Source organism: Electrophorus electricus, chromosome 11 (assembly GCF_041902795.1).
Source record: "Electrophorus electricus isolate QZ-2024a chromosome 11, ASM4190279v1, whole genome shotgun sequence".
In the NCBI taxonomy this organism is placed as follows: Eukaryota; Metazoa; Chordata; class Actinopteri; order Gymnotiformes; family Gymnotidae; genus Electrophorus; species Electrophorus electricus.
The window spans coordinates 12999145-13021198 of NC_137507.1; the positions used below are offsets into that span (position 1 = coordinate 12999145).

General features: G+C 47.0%; 1 protein-coding gene across 11 annotated transcripts in view; it reads right to left on the minus strand.

Moving 5' to 3' along the window:
• The window catches only part of grip1 (glutamate receptor interacting protein 1), a 187150-nt gene that overhangs the window by 64450 nt on the left and 100646 nt on the right, over positions 1 to 22054 (minus strand). The window contains exon 1 of one of the 11 annotated variants that reach the window (XM_081722728.1): positions 5581 to 5825. The exons of 9 other annotated variants lie outside the window; for them this stretch is intronic. In XM_081722728.1, the coding sequence (XP_081578854.1) occupies positions 5581 to 5635 (55 nt within the window). In that variant the 5' untranslated portion in view covers positions 5636 to 5825. Of the gene's footprint in view, positions 1 to 5580; positions 5826 to 22054 lie in introns of those variants that run through there. One more of the 11 variants, XM_081722733.1, reaches the window with a different exon arrangement.

Sequence of the window (22054 nt, forward strand, 5' to 3'; positions counted from 1 at the left end):
CTCAAAAGCATCTAATGGCGCTCTTTTGAGCTTATTTGCAGAGGGGATGAAAGGCAGACCCACGTCCCACTGCAATATGGCCATGGGAGTAACTGACTGTGAGACAGGGCTCGGTGGGGCCGCCTCTTCAAAACCCACATGCTGCCAGCTATGTCTGATATTCAATAACCAACCATTTGGAGGAAACTAATGAATCAGACTCTTTGACCTTGATGCAATGGAGCCTGCGACTCATCAACTCTGCCGAATCTATAACAGAAGCTGGCTGAAGCTGGCAAAATATCAGAAATTGCCTGAAACATGGTCCTTAATAACCCAGAGCCTCTTTGAAGTACTCTGGGAGCAAAATTATCAGTGGCATAATGCCTGCACAAAAAGCACTGCCTGTCTGAGATTGAGCTTAATGACACATTATCTTCAACTTGCACAGAGCAGATTTAATGCCGCTTCCTAGAACAACTTCAATGCTTCCTGACTGAAGAAAAAAGAAGGAATATTAAAGAGTGTAAAATAGGGGTTGTTTGTCTCCCCACCATCCAAAACGTATTAAGGAGATAACCAGTGCAGAGGAAACATGCTCCACCCTCCCCAGAAGAAAGCCAACGAGAAGCAGGTTTAAGCAGCCTGAGCAGGGGGCTCCTTTCTGCCGGTGGGCCAGTTCTCCATTACTGCTGTTCCTGGGAACTTAAAACCCACACAATGCCTGAAAATGGAGGGATAGATGGAGGGAAGCAGCACGGCTGAAAAAAAGTTTCTTTTTTTAAACCGCTGGAGGGATTGTATACTTTTTTTTTTTTTGGCTTACCATGCACAAACTATAGTGTGTGGCAGGTGGCCTCCCTGACCAGGACTCTCAGATTGCATATTATGGAAAAGAATGAAAAAAACAAAAAAAAACCAAACCCTGCTGCTTTGTTGTCTTGCATTTCCCTTTTGCATAGGTGATTGCTCATATATACTTGCATGACGAGTAGTGTACTTAAGTCTGACGTTTCAAGGTCTGCCAATGTTTACATACACTTGCTTGCCAAAAGAGTTCCTTATGCATCGACACCCAGCCTGCGGGGGCAGAGCGAAAGCCGGCTGTTTGGGTTTGTGCACAGCTTGCCAGCATTCTGTTTCCATGACTCCCTGCTCTGGTTCTTACATGGACATGTGGAGGGAGATGATTAGACCCTTCAGGTGGCCTGTCCAGTCAGTTTCTACGGGCAAGCACATGACACGAGCAGGCGAATCTGAAAACGTCAGGCCTGCCAGATGTGCAGACATGACTCGATGCTGAAGCCAGCAGCTGCCTAAACCATGCTGTCGTAGGGCGAAACCGCGAGGTGAGCCCTGGGACGAGCTCAGGGACTGTAAAGAGATCTGGCAAAACTGGCATCACGCCACCAGCACCTCTGAGACCCAGCTCAGTGTGCCGAGACAGAGGCACAACAAACCATGTAATGAGGCTAATGAAGGCCTCTGCTGTGTGTGTATTGGTGATGTAAAGCCCTCCCCTAGGGCACCAAGAAGCTAGCCATTGGTCTTCACCCTTGGCACTGATGGGGGCAAAAACTGTTGCATGGCCCTGGCGGCCTTTCCAGTGCCGGGCAGGGCGTGAGAAGGCGGCAGGGCTTTCCACCAGGGCTGAGCGCTGCAGAGGTAGCCTGCCAAAACCAACCAAGGCAATGCCATGACTTTACTGCACCTGCGAGAGAAGCCATTTCAGCACCACACCGAGAAAGACCAGTGTCAATCTTCTCACTATTATACTTGGCGATGGAGCATGCCAGACAGCATGACTGGAATTACTGGCGTGGTGCCGTGGTCTAAAGTGTGCTTATCGAACCTCATGCTGCAGACAAAACAAATCACACTCTTAACCTTTGAAAAATCCCCTGGTGCTCACAAAGTTGAGGGCAAAACCTCAGACGGTAGATGCAAGACACACAGCGGTCCTCTTCAGAAACGCAGACGCTCTTCAGGCAGACGTTATTCTGCCGAGATGAGCGGAGCTGACGGAAAACATAACGGAGTCCGTTCCAAGCTTTGATGACTTTCCCTTTCAGCACAACAGCCTGGAACTTGCCACCCAGGTGACACAGAGAGAGCTCCGGGTCAGAGAGGTCTGCACGGGAGCATCCATCTGGCTGATGAGCTCCTGAGCCCTCGTTGCATAAGAGGGTACAAGTGCCCATTACCCATGAAAACCACTGCATGCAATTGTGCTGACAAAGAGTTCAGGGTACTGCGCTAGCGCTTTGTAAAACAAGACCTCTGGGTAAGATGGGTTAGCAAGTGAGGCGGCTAATGCTTGCTGTCATTGTCCCTTGACTGCAACAAAACAGATTTTTTGGGCCAGGGTCCTCAATTAACACACACAGCCACCAAAATATGCATTACGGTTTGTTTTTACTGTCTGTGTAAGAAGGAGAGGGAGAGAAAGACGGAGGAAGCAGACAAAAGAAAATTGGTTTTGCCGAGCAGGTCTGCCCCCTCAGGTCGGAAAAACAGCCAACTATTAACTGGTAACAACAGCAGCGACGAAAACAACAACAACAACAGCAGCAGGATTCTGTGCTGCTCTCCTCCACACAGCCCCACACCCTCCGCACGCTGGGTCCTCCTCACCTGCCCTTCCACCTGTTTCCCCGTCCCGCAGGCCGGATGCGCCTAACCTCATCAAATCCAGCGATATTAGCCGTCACACCATCATGGTGAGAGGCCACTTTTAACACCCGGCACGGCGGCTGCTCTTTCCTGCTCCTCCTCCTCCCTCTCTGCCTCCCCTGACGGGGCTACGTCCCACTGCTCAGCAGCAGCCAGCAGTTCGACGAGGGCGGTGGACCAGGAGCTGCGGGCGGGTTTTACGGAGGCGTGACGGCTAAGGCGCGGCAGGCTCTGGGGCAGCCCCCTGACTCGAGCGCCCCTGCCGGGCTCCTGGCGGACCCTCGGCCCCCGTTGTCACCGCAGGGGCGCAGGCGGAGGGGCCCTGCTCACATGTTCTGGGCCTGTCCACTATCTTGCCTTCTGCTGGTGGCCAGTGAGAGAGGAAAACGGATGATGGATGCAACCACTCCCGCTGTATGTAAATCCGTGTGATAAAAGCTACAGGGAAAGACATCTGGCGCTTGGTGCTTTGCTACGGCTACATTGCTATGCTTTTGGCATCCTCGGTTTGTTTCCATCGCTCTTCTCCCCTGGCTGCTGCTGAGAGACCTTTTACTCATTTAATCTGGTGTGGATCAGTGGTTATCAGCACTTTAAATTAATCACTCTGAATACAGTTTCAGTAAAAGTGGTAGGTTAGCTACTGGGAAGCTAACACACACCAGCCACGCTATGCACTGACCATCTAACAATGCAAATGGCCCGTGCTTTTAGTAGTACCTTACAGATATTAGCATACCGGTTATATTAAAGCAGATATGCCGTGCAGCTACTAAAACCAGAAACCTGGATCCAGAGACTGGGAGTAAACACACACATTCTCACTCTCTCTCTCTCTCTCACACACACACACACACACGTGCGCAATATGTGCAGATGTGAGTTCTCAAACAGATGTTAATGCACAAACACACAAACATGCAAATTCATACACACCCACAAGTGTGCATAAACATCAGCAAATTCGCACACACCTACACACAAACACACCACCACTGCAGCATCTGAGACCTGCCTAGAATATATATGATGAAGCTGGACTCCTTCAGCCCACCTAGAGCACTTGCACAGAGGAGAGAGAGAGAGAGGAGTGAAATAAGAGAGAGGAGGACACTGCAAAAAGGAGAGAGGGTGCTACTGCTTAGCTCACTCGTTAACATACAAATTACCAACACATGCTGAGGCTACAGGAAACCTACCTGAAGAGGTGAGAGGACATGGATCCTGATCCCTCACTCACTCACACACCCCTAGCACATCTACACACCTCCAGCCTCAACATCCACTCTCCTGCAAGCCTGCCCCACCGGAATGAAGACAGCAGCAACACCTTGGGCCTGCTTTCAATTTTCTGAGCGAATGCCCACTAATGGGGAGAGCTGTGAGGTAAAGCTGACAGACCATAGCACGGTAAATGCCACCAGCATGATAGATGTTCCACAGGGCCATGGCTTAGTACCCTCAGACGTTCATCGGGAGAATATGCAACAGGACTCAAAAAAAAAAGATTAAAAAAAGCGCACTGTAGAACAGCTACGTTTACTCGAGCACATCTCACCGTCCTGCACGCCCAGCACACTACAGGGTGCCTCACCAAAAATCTCACTGCTCCCTTTCAAGCTGAACTGGTGTTTGAAGGTGGACTAAAATTATCCCCACTATCTAATGATCCTGAGGTGATTAGGATATGGGCAACTGGGAGTTTTAGAGGATCACAATTCCTGTGTGATCTCTCTGCTTTGGACCAGAACCGGTGCCAAAGGCCTGGGTCCAGACTGTGACAGCACCTCCAAGCAACATCCGTCAGCTCTGACCCGTCGCCTGTGCGGTCTGTTCGTGTCCCCATGGTGTTCGTTTCCGCCTGACATAACGTGAATCGCTGGTTCGAGGGGCCGTTCCTCTTACCCAGCTGATACACACAGGACTAGGACGTCCTACGGTGAATCACAAATTTCACAAAACATTCGGTACGGCGCTGACGCACGCTACATGATGCAGGGAATTATTTTTAAAGGCCTGTTGCTAAGGCCTTGGGCAGCCCGGGCTTGTGTTTTTCAAAGCAGCTCCCACACAAATAAATGAGGGGAGTGGGCCCAGCTATGTCCGGGAACAAAAGCACAGCAGTCACGGCGTGAATGAGCGACTGTACGCTGTGCTACGAACTCGCGAGGCGGCCCCAGATGCAGCACATGTAGACAACAGGCTGTTTAGTAATGATATTGAGGTCAAGTGCTTCCCAACAGGGAGGGAACTTGCACTATTTATGACTAGTCCACCATTCCGCTTCTTTCAATGCCAAGTTGGCCAGCTCACTCCTGAGGAAAGCAACCGGGAAAAATTCTGAACATTATCTATGCAGTGATGACCCTGCCACTCCTACAGCTTCATACATCAGATGTCACATATGATTTCCAGCCAATGCAGTGAACGGCGAGAGGCAAATTTTGAAGAAGACAATTAACAGCAGACAGTGGGTCTGGCATGTACCATTTTATAAAACATGCCGAGATGCTGATCTACTTCCAGAGAGTAAAATACACAGTTCAGGGTACGAGACTCGGTTGCTTTCTGCTGGTAAATACACACAGCTATCCGTATACGAAAGACCCCGCCGCCCCAAAAAATAAAAAAATAAAAAACCCCGACTACCACTTCAGTGCGTGTTTTTGCCCGAGGCAACATGCAAGTACTGGAGCGAAAGGACTTCAAATCAAAGGCGCGCAGTTGATGGCATTCTACACTCTCGTTTGCTCTCCTTTCTCGAGCTGCATCAACTCTATTGTACTAACCCCGTGCTGCATAAACACAATGTCCGGCGTAAATGTCAGCAGGTGCATTTTACCACAGCAAGCAGCAGCCTACAGTGCGTTCACATGCAAAAACGGAGGACAGGTGTTAATACTGAGCTACAGATCAGCGGCACCGTACCTTTATTTACTCTCCGCAGTATCTGACATCGGCATTTGAAAGAGACGGCTATCATACTAGCTCAGAGCGCGCGGTTAAGATGCTCGTCCAAGGTCCCCGGTAAAAACGACGCTGCACACTGCACATGGGCATCCGGATTCCTCACACATAGCACGAGCTGTGTCCCACCGGAGGAAGAAAAAACGATGCAAAGACGAATCCTACACTTCCAGTCGCGCGCAGTCCGCAGTCAATCCGACACCGAGATTAGTGCCTTGCGATGACAAATCATGTTTTTTTTTTTTTTCAGTCACAAAAAAATATTCTGGGCTGCGGTGCACGCGTGCAGCGGAGGGGAGTTGAGACGAACATACAGAAAGCTGCTCGAGCCCAGCGCTACGCGATCTGAAAGGGAGGCTTAAAGTCGCGTGCCCACCGGTTACTTTAAGACCGTCGGAAAGGGGAATTACTCTCATCAACAAAGAAAACCTACTCCTTATCTGACTTACGTAACCAACTTAAACACATACATGCCGATTTTTAAGAAGTGGGAAAAGGCCGCGTCTTTATTACCGTATTTTATTTAGATAAGGAGCAGCACGTCAGTGAGAGGAAGAACCCCACACGTTAGGCAAAATTATACGCTTCGTTTTAATTTAGGCAAGTTGGACTCCACTTCGTTATTTTAATTCATCACATTTAATTCATCACAACCATAAATCTCTTTCTCCGAGACAATAAAAAAGAACAGGACTTTGAGGCCATTTGATGCCTAATGCTTTTTTTATGATTAACATTTTCAAGAGGAATCTCATGTATTGTGGATTTAATTAACATGCAGACACAGCGTGTGTTGTGATAGGAGGCTACTTAAGTACCATACAAATATGTATGTTAACGCCCGTTTGTCTCTTTCAGTATTAATCTTATTGCCACAGCTTTCTGCAGTGCATGGAAGGCTTATGAACACAGCTGGGTTCAGCCCCAAAGTTAGCTCATCTATGATGTCAGCACCTTCCATGAGTCTAATTTCTCTTATTAGTAGCCCATCCAAGCATTCTCTTTTCATCTTTTTTCTTTTTCCATTTCTGGATGCACACCAGGGGCTATCTATCCAGCCATGAGGATCAATATTCCCAAAAAGTGAACATCTGCCTTCAGGATTATGCTGCTCTTATCTGAGAGTGATTGGACTCCTTCACACACACACACACACACACACACACACACACACACACACACACACACACACACACACACACACACACACACACACACACACCCACACACACCCTCCTCCTCCTCCTGAGAGGGATTTGTCCCTGCATTCGGGCTGGTGCTATGATCCCTGGACGGAGGCACATGGATGGGAAATGCCACTAGTGTGGCACCTCCGTGTGTGCAGGGATAAGGGTACCTTTCCCCCAGACGTGCCCCAGGGCAGGGCTGAACGCTCCGATCTGTGCACGGTGGCTCTGAGAATGACTTTGCAGGCGGAGCAATGAGCACGGCTCAGAGGAAACGAACATGCACTCTGGGGAAGGGATTTAATCCATTAGGAGGGCATGAGAGAGGAAGGATCCATCTATGAGTGTGTCTAATGGAAACATCTGCTGAGCTCAGGCCCCACTGTAGTGACCACACCACAACCCTTCACACTGCTTAATGCACAGTACAGTGACAGATGGAAAACAGTTAACTGGGATATTATAGCCAAAACCTACAATTTATATCCTGGAACAAAATATAGTCGCAAAAAACCATTCAGTTTAAAGTTACAGCTACCTTTTTCTAGTTGTAAATTGCATGTAATTTGCTCACAATCCTAAAAGACTTATTTATAAACAGACAAAAGCAAATTCTGAAAAGTAGCAGAAATAGCTAAAATGCCACACAAATCAAATATGGCATCGTTTTCCATGGTAAACTCCCTGGTAAACCCCTATTGTCTGTTTCCCTTTCAAAGAGAAGAAAACACCTGCAGCAAGATACACGGTCGCCCCCTTGCTATTACCTCTGCCTGAAGCAGAGGATCCTAAGACATCTTAGGGAGGTTCAGCATTTCCAGGGCTTGAGGGAGGCTGAGCATCTCAGCATGTGGGCATGCAGATCCTCCCTGCCTCCAGGGAGATTGCAACCACTTCCTGTGAAGTATGTGTCGTTGAAAGTGCACTTAACTGCCCAGGTGGCCCTCGCACAATTCCACTAATCGCAGAAGCTGTGCACCATGGGAATTTCTTAGCTTCTGTGTGTACATGTGTGTGTGCACGGTGACTCCTCTTCTACATCAACATGACAGAGAAGGCCACATTGTTATGACACAAATAAAACAGTTGTGAAAAATAGGGAGGGGGGTAGAGTCAATAACCACTGTGAGCATTTTAGGCTGACTGCAGATGGACAGATGGTACATATGTATTTCCTCTGTGACAAAATCATTAATTCCTCTCTTCCTGCAGCTGCTGGCAGGCATGCAGCTCATGCAGATCAGCAGCAAGAGAAACTATTTGCTCCAACAGCAACGGCTCAAATCTTTTCGAGCGCTGATGGTACCGAAAATGAAGAGTCACAATTTCCTGGGTGAGTGTGGGGAGTGAACTTGGATCAGCCATGATTAGGAGCCTGGTATTGTTTCAAGCAGCATCGGGCAGGATTTCCAACATAGCAGAGAAACAAAGTGAGATAATTTATGTTTAATATAATATTTCAGGCACAAAGAGTGTCCCCAGGGGTCAAACTGGCTAAATTACACAAAGCTCTGAACAGATAAAGAGAAGGCAAGAAAGCTTTTCCTTCTGCAGAAAAGGAAACAGATCAAAAAGCAATGATAGGAGCTGTCCACTAGCCATGGTGCTGAAATGCTGCAAAGGAAGCCAGCTTCTGATGTGCTTTGGTGCAATGCCAGCAGCCCCTAGTGGCAGAGAGGAGCAACTACAAATAGAATTGGTGCGCTGTAATCTTACCAAGACAAAAAACACCATATTATAACATTACGCCTACTGCCACAAAAACCTTTTAAAACCCCTGCTTTTAAAAAGTTTTAAAACATTTCAAATAGTATGTTCTAATTCGCCACAGGAAACATCTGGGGATGCATGCTGGGTGCCTCACCGCAGCACCTTGGCTACAGAGAAAAGTGTTGCACGGATTCTGCCTAAAGGCAAACAACTGAGGGGTGAGAATGCAGCTCTGGCAATGCTGGCCAGTCCAGTGGAGTTTAGAGTTGACTTTTAGAAATTTTGCATATTTCTAACTTGTTATGGTTCCTTATCTAAATATCATTATGACAAAGTACAATGTGCAGTTTGTCTCTTTGTGTGTGTGTGCTTTTATTTCAGTGCAATGGAAGCTTCTGCAAACCACTCCAGACCACTGAATGAGTCTCTAACCTCCACCCCATGTAACACCAGGAACACAGCTGACTGCACTGGTTATGAAAGCAATGTCATGGTTTGTGCTCTTAGAATTCATAACTCTCCTTACTGTGACCCAAAGGGCTGTGTAACATGTGGGAAAGTAACTAGCACTAAACAAACTTCTGAAGTCTGAAGGACAGCTTTCATGTTCTGTCCGGTACCAACGCCTCACTGCACTATCGCCATGCCCCTGCTTACAGCCACTGTCCCCCAGCGCAAGTCTAGAGTGCCCTTTGGGAATACTTCACATTTGATTGGCTCTGCAGCTGTTGGGGCTCAGCGACTCAGGCTCTGACAGGGGCTCTTAGTGCAGCTACTACTGCAGCAGTGGCCCCGGGCTGCCTCCCCCTCCAGCAGGGGCGCGGAGGCACCAAGTACTCACAGACGGGACGAGGCACCTGCAGCCTGGGACAACAACTTGACCACAGAGCCAGATCTGATGCCAGTGCCATTTACTTCCCAGGACAGCAGCCAAGAGGACTGACCAGCTCTATGGCTCTGTGTGTGTGTGCGTGCGTGCGTGCGTGCGTGTGCGTGCGCGTGCGCGCGCGTGCGTGTGCGCGTGCGCGTGTGCGTGTGTGTGTGCGTGCGCGTGTGTGTGTGTGTGTGTGTGTGTGTGCGTGCGTGTGTGTGTGTGCGCGCGCAAGCAACATGTGCATAAATGCAGCATTTTGTTTTTCTGAAGAAGAAAGCAGAGTGAAAAAGAAATTCAGATGAGCATTACAAGACTAAAGCACAAAGTTAAATTCTTGGACTTGCAGTTACCGACAAAGTACAGAATAACGCACATAGTTTCAGAGAGACAGCACATCAAACAGATGGCAAAGCACTGACAATGATTGCTCAAACAAACATAAGCCTGATTGTGTTCAGGAGCCAGAGCATCAGCAGAAATAACCCTTTGAAGTGCAGCCACATCAAACATGTTTTTTTACAGGCTGTTTGCTCAAATCAGCCAATTGCTCTTCCACTCTCAGAGTTTGGGCCGCTCTCTCCAGCTTTACGAGTGCATGAAGCAGGAGTACTGAGACCCTGCATGCAACAAATGTGCGCGCACACACACAAATGTGTGTACACGTGCACACACATACTCACACAAAGTTGCTTTCAAAATATAAATGAGATAAAAAGTGTTTTTTTTTCTCAAAAATGTGTAGTGTAGTGTCCAGTGCTCTTGCACAAGGACATAAAGCATTACATATTACTACATTGTGTGCACAATTATTAGGCAAGAGGGTATTTTGACCATATCATCATTTTTATGCATATTTTCCAACTCCAAGCTGTATAAACTTGAATGCTTATTGGGTTTAAGCGTATGAAGGGATGTGTGTAATGAGGGAGGGTGTGGCCTAAGGAGAGCAACACCCCATATCAAGGTGTGCAGAATTATAGGCAGCTTCTTTTACTCAGGCCAAAAAAGAGATTTAATTGACTCTGAAAAGTCTTTCAGAGGGATGCAGCACTTGCTGCGCAGGACTATGCAAAATTGTTAAGATATTGGTGCGTGATCACAGAACCATCCAATGTTCTGTGGAAAATAGTCAACAGGGTTGCAAGAAACGTGTTGAGAAAAAAGACGCAAATTAACTGCCAAAGATTTGAGAGGAATCAAACGTGAAGCAACCAGGAACGCGTTATCCTCCAGTGCTGTCATATTCCAAAACTGCAACCTACCTGGAGCACCCAGAAGTACAAGGTGTTCAGTACTCAGACATGGCCAAGGTAAGGAAGGCTGAAACCCGATTACCACTGAACAAGACACATAAGGTGAAATCTCAAGACTGGGCCAAGAAATATCTGAGTGACCCTTCATGGACCAGATGTATGGGCCCGTGGCTGGACCAGTAACAGGCACAAAGCTCCACTTCTACTCAGACATCAGCAAGGTAGAGGTGGAGTACTGCTATTGGCTGGTATTATTAAAGATGAGATAGTTGGACCTTTTTGGGCTGAAGATGGACTAAAACTCAACTCCCAAACCTACCACCAGTTTTTAGAAGACACTTTCTTCAAGCAGTGGTACAGGAAAAGTCTGCAGCTTTCAAGAAGACCATGATTTTTATGCAGGACAATGCGCCATCGCATGCATCAAAGTACTCCACTGTGTGGCTAGCCAGTAAAGGCCTTAAAGACGAAAATAATGACATGGCCCCGTTCATCACCTGACATAAATCCTATTGAGAACTTGTGGGCCCTTCTTAAATGGGAGATTTACGGTGAAGGAAAACAGTACAGCTCTCTGAACAGTGTCTGGGAGGCCGTGGTTGCTGCTGCACAATAAGTTGATCATCAACACAAGAAACTGACAGACTCCATGAATGGAAGGCTTATGACTGTTATTGAAAAGGTGGCTATATTGGTCACTGATTATTTTTTAAGTGTCAGAAATGTTTATTTGTAAATTTTCAGTTGTGTGTTTATTATTCTCCCTTTAACAGATGAAAATAAACAAGTGAGATGGGAAAATTTCTGTTTTTCATTTAGTTGCATAATAATTCTGCACACTAATAGTTGCCCAATAATTATTCTCTTAAGAAAGCCAAAACCTCTCTTTTACTTTCTTAAATATTCAGGTTTGGGTTTATTAACATATTGTATTGACTGAAAGCATTGTAGTTTTTCAATAATAAAACGAATCCTCAAAAACACAACTTGCCTAATAATTGTGCAGATATTATAAACCCACCATACCCAACACAGGCACCAGATTCACTCTGATCCACCTTAAACATCTCTCTTCCTTCCCCTCACTCCCTCTAGTCTCCGAGCCGTTCAGTCAAGACCACGCTGGAGGGGCGTGTGCGCCCTTACCTCGCCTGCCTGGATCTTGGCCTTCCGCTGAGCAGCATCTCAACCAGGTTAGCAAGAGCCCAGGCAATCCTGGAACCATGTCTCCCCTCCACCCCCTGACCCGCCGCCGTGTACGCTGGGACACTTCTATCGACCTGCTCTCAGCGTGGGCCTCGCCGTTGAAAGCGATGTCAGTGCCAGCCCTCGTCCACTAGGGGGAGATGGAGCGCAGGGCAGAGCCGGCACAGCACTGCCTTACGCCGGTGCTGATTTCCCGTGCCTGCCTTTGTCTAAGAGAAGCCGGTTGCCATGGAAATCGTGCAGTCTCCTGAGAAGCGGGCTGGCCCAGGAAGTGCAGCGTGCAGGGGGGGAAAGGCTCCAGAGCTGCTGGGTGCAACACGGCATTGTGAGAGCAGAAGCAGGTGAAGGTGGGCTCTTTACAGGTACGAATGGGTGAGGGGGTGGGGTGTAAAGCCTGATCCTAAAACTAGCAGTGTCGTCTGATCCCAATATGAGTTGACTTGGATTTGGAACATGGACCTACAATGCAAGTTAACATACTTTTTTCATACTGCATTTTAAATGAAGTGTGAAATGCAATAAACTAAAGCAACAGTGTGCATTTATTTAATTCATCTACCAAAAGACACAAGCCATAGCCTTCTGTATGAGGATATATACACAAACAATGGCTGACATTTCTATTGGCATTTTCTCTACACATTCTAAAACACCCATGCGTGCAAGAACAAGAGGCAACCTTTCATTTCATTCACCCAACTCTCCCATGCCTCTCGTGACTGTCTTTCTGCACAATCCTTTTGGCTGCACTTATGGGACAATAAGGAGTGTAAATGACACATTTGGCTCCACTGGCCTAAAACAAAAGGATTTCTGGGCTCTAGGTCACTACTGCTTCGGAGAGATGTCCTCCTGGGTTACAGCAGATCAGAGCAGAAGAATGTGGACTACTACTCTGAAGGATTAGTAGTGGGCCATGGCCGCAGATGTCAGCCCTCTGTAATGGTGTTTTTCTGATCTCTGTGGTCTGATCTCTCCGTGTGCTCCGCTTGGCTGTGCAGTCACCCAGATGGGCCTGAGAAGAGGAGGCCAGACTGGGCGTGCAACGGGCCGCATCCAGCTCAGGACGGGCAGCTGACTCAGCAGGCCCAGACTGGGCTATAAATCCGCAGGTGTGCACGTGTGTGTCAGGAACGGTGGGTGCAGTTGACCCTTTCCTTCCTATTTTTAACCTAGAACCCGTGTTCAGAAGACCTCATTTAAAGGTTGGCTAAGCCAGGATGTATCTGCCAGTGTGAATCACTGGGACAGAACATACAGAGACAGAGAGTGAGAATGGGAGGGCGTGGGCAGGATGAAAAGGGTGGGAGGATGGGAAAGTCACATGCGAGAGTGACACAATTAAACAGGCCAGCACTGATCAATGGACCCCTTAAATGATGTGACATTCACTGCATCAAGATGTCCTGCTGATGGCCTGAGCAACAAGACGCTTTGTATCGGGCCAGGACAGACGCGGGCTCGGCCAGATCTGAGCCTGCAGGGGGAGCTGTTTCACTAGCTTACCTGAGTCTCTGAACTTGGGATAGGCCCACATGTGGAGGCACAGAGTAATATATTGCTACCATAAACTGGCCCGCACCTGATAACCTGTTTAACGCTGAGATGATACTTGATCTGTTCATATGAGGGGGCATGTATGAGTATATAGGCCTGCAGGTGGTTGGGGGGGGGGGGTATGCACGCGCGCGCACACACACACACACACACACACACACACGTGCGCACACATGCAGAGCCAGCTACAGGGCAGAGAGGCGAGCGACGGAGTGTGTGCTGGTGTGTCTGCACTTCACAGGGGGACAAAGAGGAAAAGAAGGAGCACAGTAGAACTACATCCCTCAGTACCACTGCTGATCAAAGTCTGATATAGAATGACATATAATAAGATAAGGAGAAAATGAGCATAAATTAGCTCTCAGGAGAGTGTGTGTGTGTGTGTGTGTGTGTATGTGTGTGTGTGTGTGTGTAAGTAAGCATTTCTTAAGAGGCTTTTTCAAGATAAAGGAGAGTGGAACAGAGACAGTTTAAAGCAGTAAGCATTGCAAGACTCAAGCACAAATTTCAAGTCTTGTGCTTACTATTCACATTATAGGGTGAAATCATTTGCAACGTTCCCCTCAATTCTTACTGTAAATCATGTAAAGCGGAAAAGTCCTTTTGACTGCTAAGTATATCTCATGAATTACACATTTCATTTACTAGCCTACCTTCTCATCAGAACCACCATCCTTCTGATGTGACTGGCACAGATAATGGCCAATCACCTGAAGGCTAGAGTGTTTGTGACCAATGGGCAATACATGCAGTCCCACAGGATACAAGGTCAATTCTACCATGTCTGTTATTGGCTAAATTAAGTTCTCCTCTGGTTCCCAGAGGCTGCTTGCCACGCATCAGACCAAGCTTGCCACCCAGCTGGCCACACCTTCATTCCAGATGGATGAATTGCAGATGGTGAGCGGCCGCCGCCCTTCGAGTTATAGCCGCTACGCCCCGGTGGAAGCAGCCACTCAAGCCGCTGATGAACGTATTGCAGCGCTGACCGCCTTCCCATCAGCCCCCTGCTGGGTGCTGATAAGCACTTCCTCTGGAGAAAGCATGCTTCCACACTTCGCCATGCCCCTCCCTAGTCGATTAAGCGCGCCCACTCCTCAAGCACCAGTAACCCCTCCACCCCCGTGAAATGATTCCAGCTTAGAAATGTTTTTTCGCAGTCACCTTCTCCAAATAATTGCAGGCAGGCTTTCCATCACGTCAGCATTCATCATTTCTTGCACACAAACGCATCAGTATTTCCCAGAGTAGTGGGAGTATCAGGCTCCCAGCGAGGTCACATTTACAATTTTCTACATTTTTTTAAATCATTTCTTTTTTTTTAAATTAAGCAGTTCCAATATGCCCACGTAAAATGAGGCGAACGATGAGGCTTTCTGTGGCATTAGAGAAAGTTAAACATGAACTTCACACATACACACATCTGTTCAGATTTACGCATCCTGGAGACAGAACCTGGGACCTGGCCACTGAGAGGATCGACCAAAATCCACAACCCGCCACATAACCCTCCGCACTGCAACTTGAATAAGATATGTTTCACAAATGATCTCGCATGTACAGAGTTCTCTGCTGATGACGTAATAAATGTCATGCAATTTCCACCAGCACCCTGCCTTTGTCGAGGAGAAGGCAGTACGTAACCAGTACGTAGCCAGGCAACACACATTCTGCTTCTAGGGGCGGACTGGCCATCTGGACTGCCCCCTGAAGTCCAGAAAGGCCATCCATCCAAAGGCCATCGCCCTGGCTACATGGTTCATCAGCCTAAATTGTTGGTGATACCATGATCCTGGCAGGTGACAGCAGTGGGTGCTAGTGAAAACCCACTGGAACAAATCAAACGACTCGGTTGGTTGTAATCACTGAATAATCACAGAATAGCCTCAGAGTAATCACTGAATAATCACGGAATCACTGAATGAGAGTGTTGAGGGCCAGGCGTCAGAAGAGCCCGAGCAACATCTGCAGACTGCTCATAATGATGAGGGACAGACAGTAGAGAGACACACAGCTGAGAGACAGACAGCAGGGACAATCAACCAGCAGACAGACAGACAGGAAAAGGAGAGACAGTGGAGGAACATTCGCAGGGGCAAGTGGTGTTGGTACGTCGCCAGGCAGGAATACATTTACATTCATTCGGGTTCCCGTCGGCCCCTTCCTCATTATAGTCAGCTTCTATCAAGCAGGTCTGTGCGATTAGCCAAGATCAACTGCATGAAGCAACTCCATGCATCTCTATTCCCAGTACCTCTAGTTTACGCAAAACGGATGAAGACATGAGGCAATATAATAATCTTTTGAGTTATCCAGATGACTGTAACCACTAGGGTTGCCACCTCCGGTGTGGACAAGCCAGGGTCACCCAATTGCCATCCATCCTCCAAACTACACTTCCACCCATTCCACAACCCCATATCCAAATGTGAAGTGCTACATTCCAAAATCAGATAAACCACAGAGAAATTAGTGAAACTAAATTATTGAAAAGTTTGCATCTGTAATAGTGATTTTTTTTAAATTTAAATAAACACTTCAAATGTTCCAAAAACATATAAATGATAAGTCTAACCATGCAACCATTCCCCTTTAAGTAGCCTGCAAAAAAAAGAAAGAAAGAAAAAGATCTAGAAAAATATGGAAGCTTTTCTCTGGAACTTGTTATTCTGCTTATTTACTTTACTATGCAGTCAGTCAGCTAGTCAGGAGAAGTGTCAGTGTCAGACATTCAGTTCAGATGACCCAATATCTCTGTTGAGCCAGTAATCTGTTTCTTTCTCTCTGCTTCCATTTTCATCTGAACTCATCACTCCTCGCTGCATCTACATTTTATTTTTCACAATCCCGTATTGTAAGAGTTCGGTGGCAGCCCAAGCAATTACATTAAAACTAATATTAAATTGATATAAATCTGCACGGAGTACATTGTGGGGGTTTTTTTTTTTAGCAAAGCAACACACAAATGTGGTAGATACAAAATGCTCACATATAAAATGAGGCAGGTTAGGTTTATTCAGAGCAGGATCCAGTGCCGAGGTCATCCAACAGAAACAGGTCAAAATTCAGAGAGGGCAATAACAGTATAAATGGGACGGGCAAAGGGAACCCCAGAAAGCAGCCGAAAAAGTATAAACCCAGAAAACGGTCCAAATAGGTGAACAAACCAGAGTGGTATCAGGCTGAGACGAAAACGAGGAGACAAAACAGGCCGATAACCGGATAGACAAACACAGGAAACTCTTGGTATGCATGGATGAAACATGGCAATACTTCGTAACAGGTAAATAAATACAGAAGAGAAACAGGTGGAAACAAATAGTAATCGAGGGAGGCAGAACAAAGGAGCTGGCTATGGTTGAGGGCCTGGCCGACGTTCCAGGCGGGCTGTTGGCAGGTAGCTGATGGGAGATGTATTCAGAGGCAGCGAGCGTGACGAGCAGAGGTGCATGGAAGGAGTCATATTCATAGGGTTTGTGTTGTACTTTTTAAGGGCATCAAAAGCAGATATAGCCAGCCTGCTGTATGGCCCCCAGAGGCGGAGTAGTCCGCAGAGAGGACAGAAGAGGCAGAAGGTGCTGGAACGTTGGTGGCAGAAGTGACGTTCGGCGGCAAGACAACCTGTGCCTAGATGGCCTAAGCTTTACCTTAGGATTTGTGAAGCCAAAACACCAGTCAGAATACCTGCAGACATCACCGAATGGTTCTGACCACTCAATGCACTCTAAAGAACATGACAAGAGATTTTCAATCAGCTGCTGATCATATTGGTTCAGTGACCAAAGGCAGAACTCAAAAGAACTGTGAGCTGGAATCGGAGGAAATGCTCCCAGAGAAAAGGAGACAGTAAAAGCTGATGATAGTAAAAGGGAACGCGATGAGAACTTTTTAACCCATGATCCCTTCTGTACAGACTCGACTCTCCTTGATCCAAGCAACTTTACTGAAGTTTCTTCACGAGGTGCGCCTGATTCTGCATTCCAAGAACTGAGCGAACGCTTGCTTAGTGTTGACGGCAGGGCAACTGACGCCTGGTAGCTGTGGCCACGGCTTAAACAGCCAGTACTTGTGGAGCACAGAGTCAGGACTGTAGGAGATGACTCAGATGGTGGGAAAGAAAACTCTGATCATCACCTGCAAGTCCTGTAAAGAACCTCCCTTGTTTTTACAACTTCTTACACGATAGAAACAAACTCTTGACAGACGTCCATCACATCTTTGCCTTAGAAAGCAAGTTTCACTTCACACTGCTTATGAAGCACGTAGCTTGTAAGAGAAGTTTCTCTGTCCTCAGATGCATCAAAAGAGGAGTAAGAAGCACCAATTCAGAGGAACACCTGGATGGATTCCTGCTTATGGACACAGAGATAAGACATCCTCATGTCCCTCAACAGAACTGTAGAGAAAAGTGACCTACTGAGGCTGCTTCTCCCTCTACATTAAACTAGCTACCTCCAATTTTAGTGAGTATTCAAATATATATTCATGTACGTACAGTCACTGTAACACTCTCAGTGTAGTTCTGTTTGATACGATATGATCCGGTTCCCATTTTCCCTTACGATGCGTTTTTTTGTCTCTCTGAGAGTATTCAACTTGAGCTGCAGATCTCCAGTGTCTGGAACATTCAGTTTCATCATTACATATGCAATATGTTGTGTGCTTTCAGGTTCCTGTGTTCTGCCCCACAGCCTGCAAGACTACAGTGCAGGCCTACAGTACAGACTGTTCTTATCTCTGTGTTCCAGTTGGACTACAATAATAGATGTCATCATTTGTAATCTGTTTTTTATATGTCAATGAAATCTCATTGCATACACTGCAAAGCACTGTCAAATGTGCTTCGACAGCATGGGTAAATACAGTTGCCTGATTAAGAAATACATCATAGGAGGTAAACGCTAGTATGACAGTAGCGATAGTATGAAAGCTAGAATAATAAACACAGTGTCCAATCCCTGGTATTGTGATGTTGTTTGCTATTGTGAATGTGATACCTTGATTGGTCGCACTAGGAGAGCATGACAACCTGCCACGGCCTGTGTGTGCTGCTTGTGGTGAGCCTACTTAGGACAGAGTCCAGGGCTCTTTTTCCCTCCTAAATGTTTGTGTTCAGTGAGGGTCTGACCAATTTCAGATATTCTAGCTGAGTGTTCTGAGGATGATTTGAGGAATGACGGTATTTGCATAAATGCAAAATGTAAATGTTAGAAAAGAATGTAAGCTTGCCTTTAACCATGTCACATCAAGGTTTCAGGGTTCATCATTGCGTTTTAGCTTATTGCAAGGCATATCGCAAAATGCAATCCACAGCTAAATTACTGCAATAGTAGAGTTTTTGTCCATATTATGCTGCCCTACTGCTATCAGCTCTGGCACTGTAGAGTCAACTACAGTGACTGTCTGATGAGACAGGATAAGTCAAAGCAGTGGACTTACCTGGCAGAGGGACAGGTCAGGAGAAAAGGCAGGACAGGTCCCGAGCAGCAGCAAGACCAGTGAAGGAGAGAAGGAAACAATGTTAGTGGAGGAACATTTTAGTAGGTATATTTTCAGATTTGACAGTTCACACTCAGACATTCTGCTGGTATGCACACTCTATTAACACAACACCACTGCTTATGGCATCTGACAGGGGGAGAACATTCGGTGCAGCATCACAGGAACACACTCACACACACACACACACACACACACACACACACACACACACTCACACTCACACTCTGCACCATTCAAACTAACATCAACATTTCTACTAATAATTATGGTAGGAAGTACATTATGTTTTTGTTGCGTGTGTGTCTGTGTTTGTGAAAATGAGCATTGGTTAGCTGGTGGATGTTTGTTTGTGTCTCTTGCCTGTCACTTGGCCCATTACTCAGAACACTACTCCACACTAAATAATCGAGAACATTCTGCCAGAATGACTTATTCTCTCACCAGCTAACAGCTTGTAGCTTGACTGAAAACACATACACTCCTAAGAGTTCAAGCATTCAACTAAACTACCTCAGAATATTTCTAAATAAATATTGACAGTTGTAATGTCGCAATTTTTTTTTTCCAGTCCAGTGCATCATGCCAAGAAGCATAAAGATGGAGGCAAGAAAACTGTGGGACTATTAAATCTGCATTTTAATGAAACGCATCTGCAAAAGGGGGAAGGAAATGATCCCTGGTCAGTAGAGAAATGTTTTTCAGCTATCCATACCACAGCATATGGTGATGTATGCATACCTGTTGTGCTATAGGGATCTGCACACACGCACGCATGCACACACACACGCCCCAGCACCAATACAAATCACATCCTTCAGGTTTCTCGCTCCCAGCTGTGAGACACAGCCCTATCCATGCCTCTGTGACAGAGTGCTGGATCACCGGTTCTGTGACCAAATCATACCAAGTCATAAGGGTCATGAAAGTTTTCATACAGACATCATATACTACTAAGATTATAGGCAGCTTAATGGGGTAAAACTACACAGCCTCTATTGACGCTGAATATAGCCAGGCAGAACATTTCAGAGTGACATTTTGCCAGGCGATAGCATATCAAGCTACAATTCAAAAATGAGTTCAAATGATGCATGCATCTTAAAGAGATGGGAAAGGCTGACAGAAGCAGGTACTGAAAAGCAGAAGTCACTTCAGCCATCTGGTGGCATAAGGACTGGTTGGGTTTCTGGGCAGAGGGCATACTGGCTTCTCCATCCCTTCACATAATTCCTGCCTTTGGCTCACATTCCAAGGTGCTTGCAGGAAGCCTGCACATAGCTCTGGGGTTCCTTCCGTGATGAGCACTAGCCTCAATCAAAACCAGCGCAGTGATTCTGGGATTTTCAATGACCAGGTGACTGCTTTGTCCAGCTAAATACTCAACGGTGTCACTTCTTGGGGATTACCGTGGCGACAGGCCTGGGAGAACTGACGGACTCCTGCCTCCGTATCCCCCCCCCCATTTTCTATCCGCTGCCTCAGCTACGTCTCACCAGCCAGCCAGTAACCAACACACATGGCTGTGCCACCTCTGCAGGTGAACCAGGGCTCTGGTGCACACTGCACACGCCTCTCACTCCTCCAGCTGCACCCGCCCCACTTGCCCCTCACACTGTTCACCCCACACAGAATGGCTGCTACCTCTCCTGCGCCGCTCTGCCTGGTGTGTCTCTACCCAATTACAAATGCCCCAGAGAAAAAGAGTGCAATTATGCAGAATGCAGATATTATAAAGAGTGCAAGAGTGCAGTTATGCAAGTGACAACTGGGAAGAGGGAAAGAAAAAAAAAACTACAGTAATGAGGTTGAGTGGGAGAAACTCACATCAGTACACGACTGTGTGCGCATTTGTGCGCGTGTGTGTGTGGTGAGAAAGTATGCACAAAGCCCAAGCAGGAGTCGAAGCTCTGCAGCGGGGGTGTCCCCCGAGCAGGGGTGTCTGCCCTGCAGCTGGTGAGCACCAGCTTGAACCAGCTTGACGCTCGCTCTCCAATCCAACTCATCGGAAGAGATAGCAGGAGGCTAAATGCTAATTACATCTGCACTCCAGCCATCCCTTTAGTCTCACTGGCCAAGAAGGCATGTGTGCTTGCACGGGCGCGCACACACCCACCCACCCACAAATGTGTCACATGCACACACATGCATGCAAAGCCTCAGGCATGTTGGCCGGACCTATTGTAGTCTGCCTGTAATGCGGTGAGTGTATTCATAGACACAGCCTATATTTTGCATGTAAGTGCGTTGATTGGGAACGATGGGTAATCTCTTAACCAAATGGGAATGGATTTGACTCTTTGAATACACCCTGTCAGGATCTATGCCTGTTGCCATGGATACAGCAGGCAGCGGAGTAAATGAATAATAGAAATGAATGGGGCAATCAGTAATAATGGGGCAGGATTCTAAGACCCAGGGCCGACGGAGGTGCCGTCTTCTTTCAGACACAAGCTGCCAGGCCATGTCAATCTGAGCACAACAAAAAAAAAAAGGAATCCCGAATTCATAAGACAAGGCAGGGCTTGGTGGACAACAGCCTGCAACCTGACAAATTATTTGGATCATCATACACACAATAGCGGCTTCTCCTTAAAGCTCCCAGTACATATGGGGAGGGCCCTGTATTCCCAGGAAAGGAGAAAGGTGTGCTGTCATAACAAAAATACAATAAAGACCACGACTGCATGGTCAAAGAACATACACAAACACATCCAAACACTTAAATATGTTTCCAGTGATAATTTTGGTTTGATTCATGATGTTGTTCAAACTGAATCAGTCAGTTCACCCCCCGCCCCCCCCAAAAAAGCCCAAACAAACAAAAGGTCCCCTAGTATTTATGGAACAGAGACATTCTCTCTCTCTCTCTCTCTCTCTCTCTCTCTCTCTCTCTCTCTCTCTCTCTCTCTCTCTCTCACACACACACACACACACACACACACACACACACACACACACACACACACACACACACACACACACACACACATTGAGGTGTCAGGAAGAAGTCCTTGTTAAGTGCAGGAGCAGAGAAACTCTGGTCTCTCTAACAGTCCTCCATAAACACAAAGTGCCCAGCCTACGACCTGAAAGCAAAGCTGTAATGCACCAAATCCAGTGTATAGCCAGCGCCACATAGCCCCTCC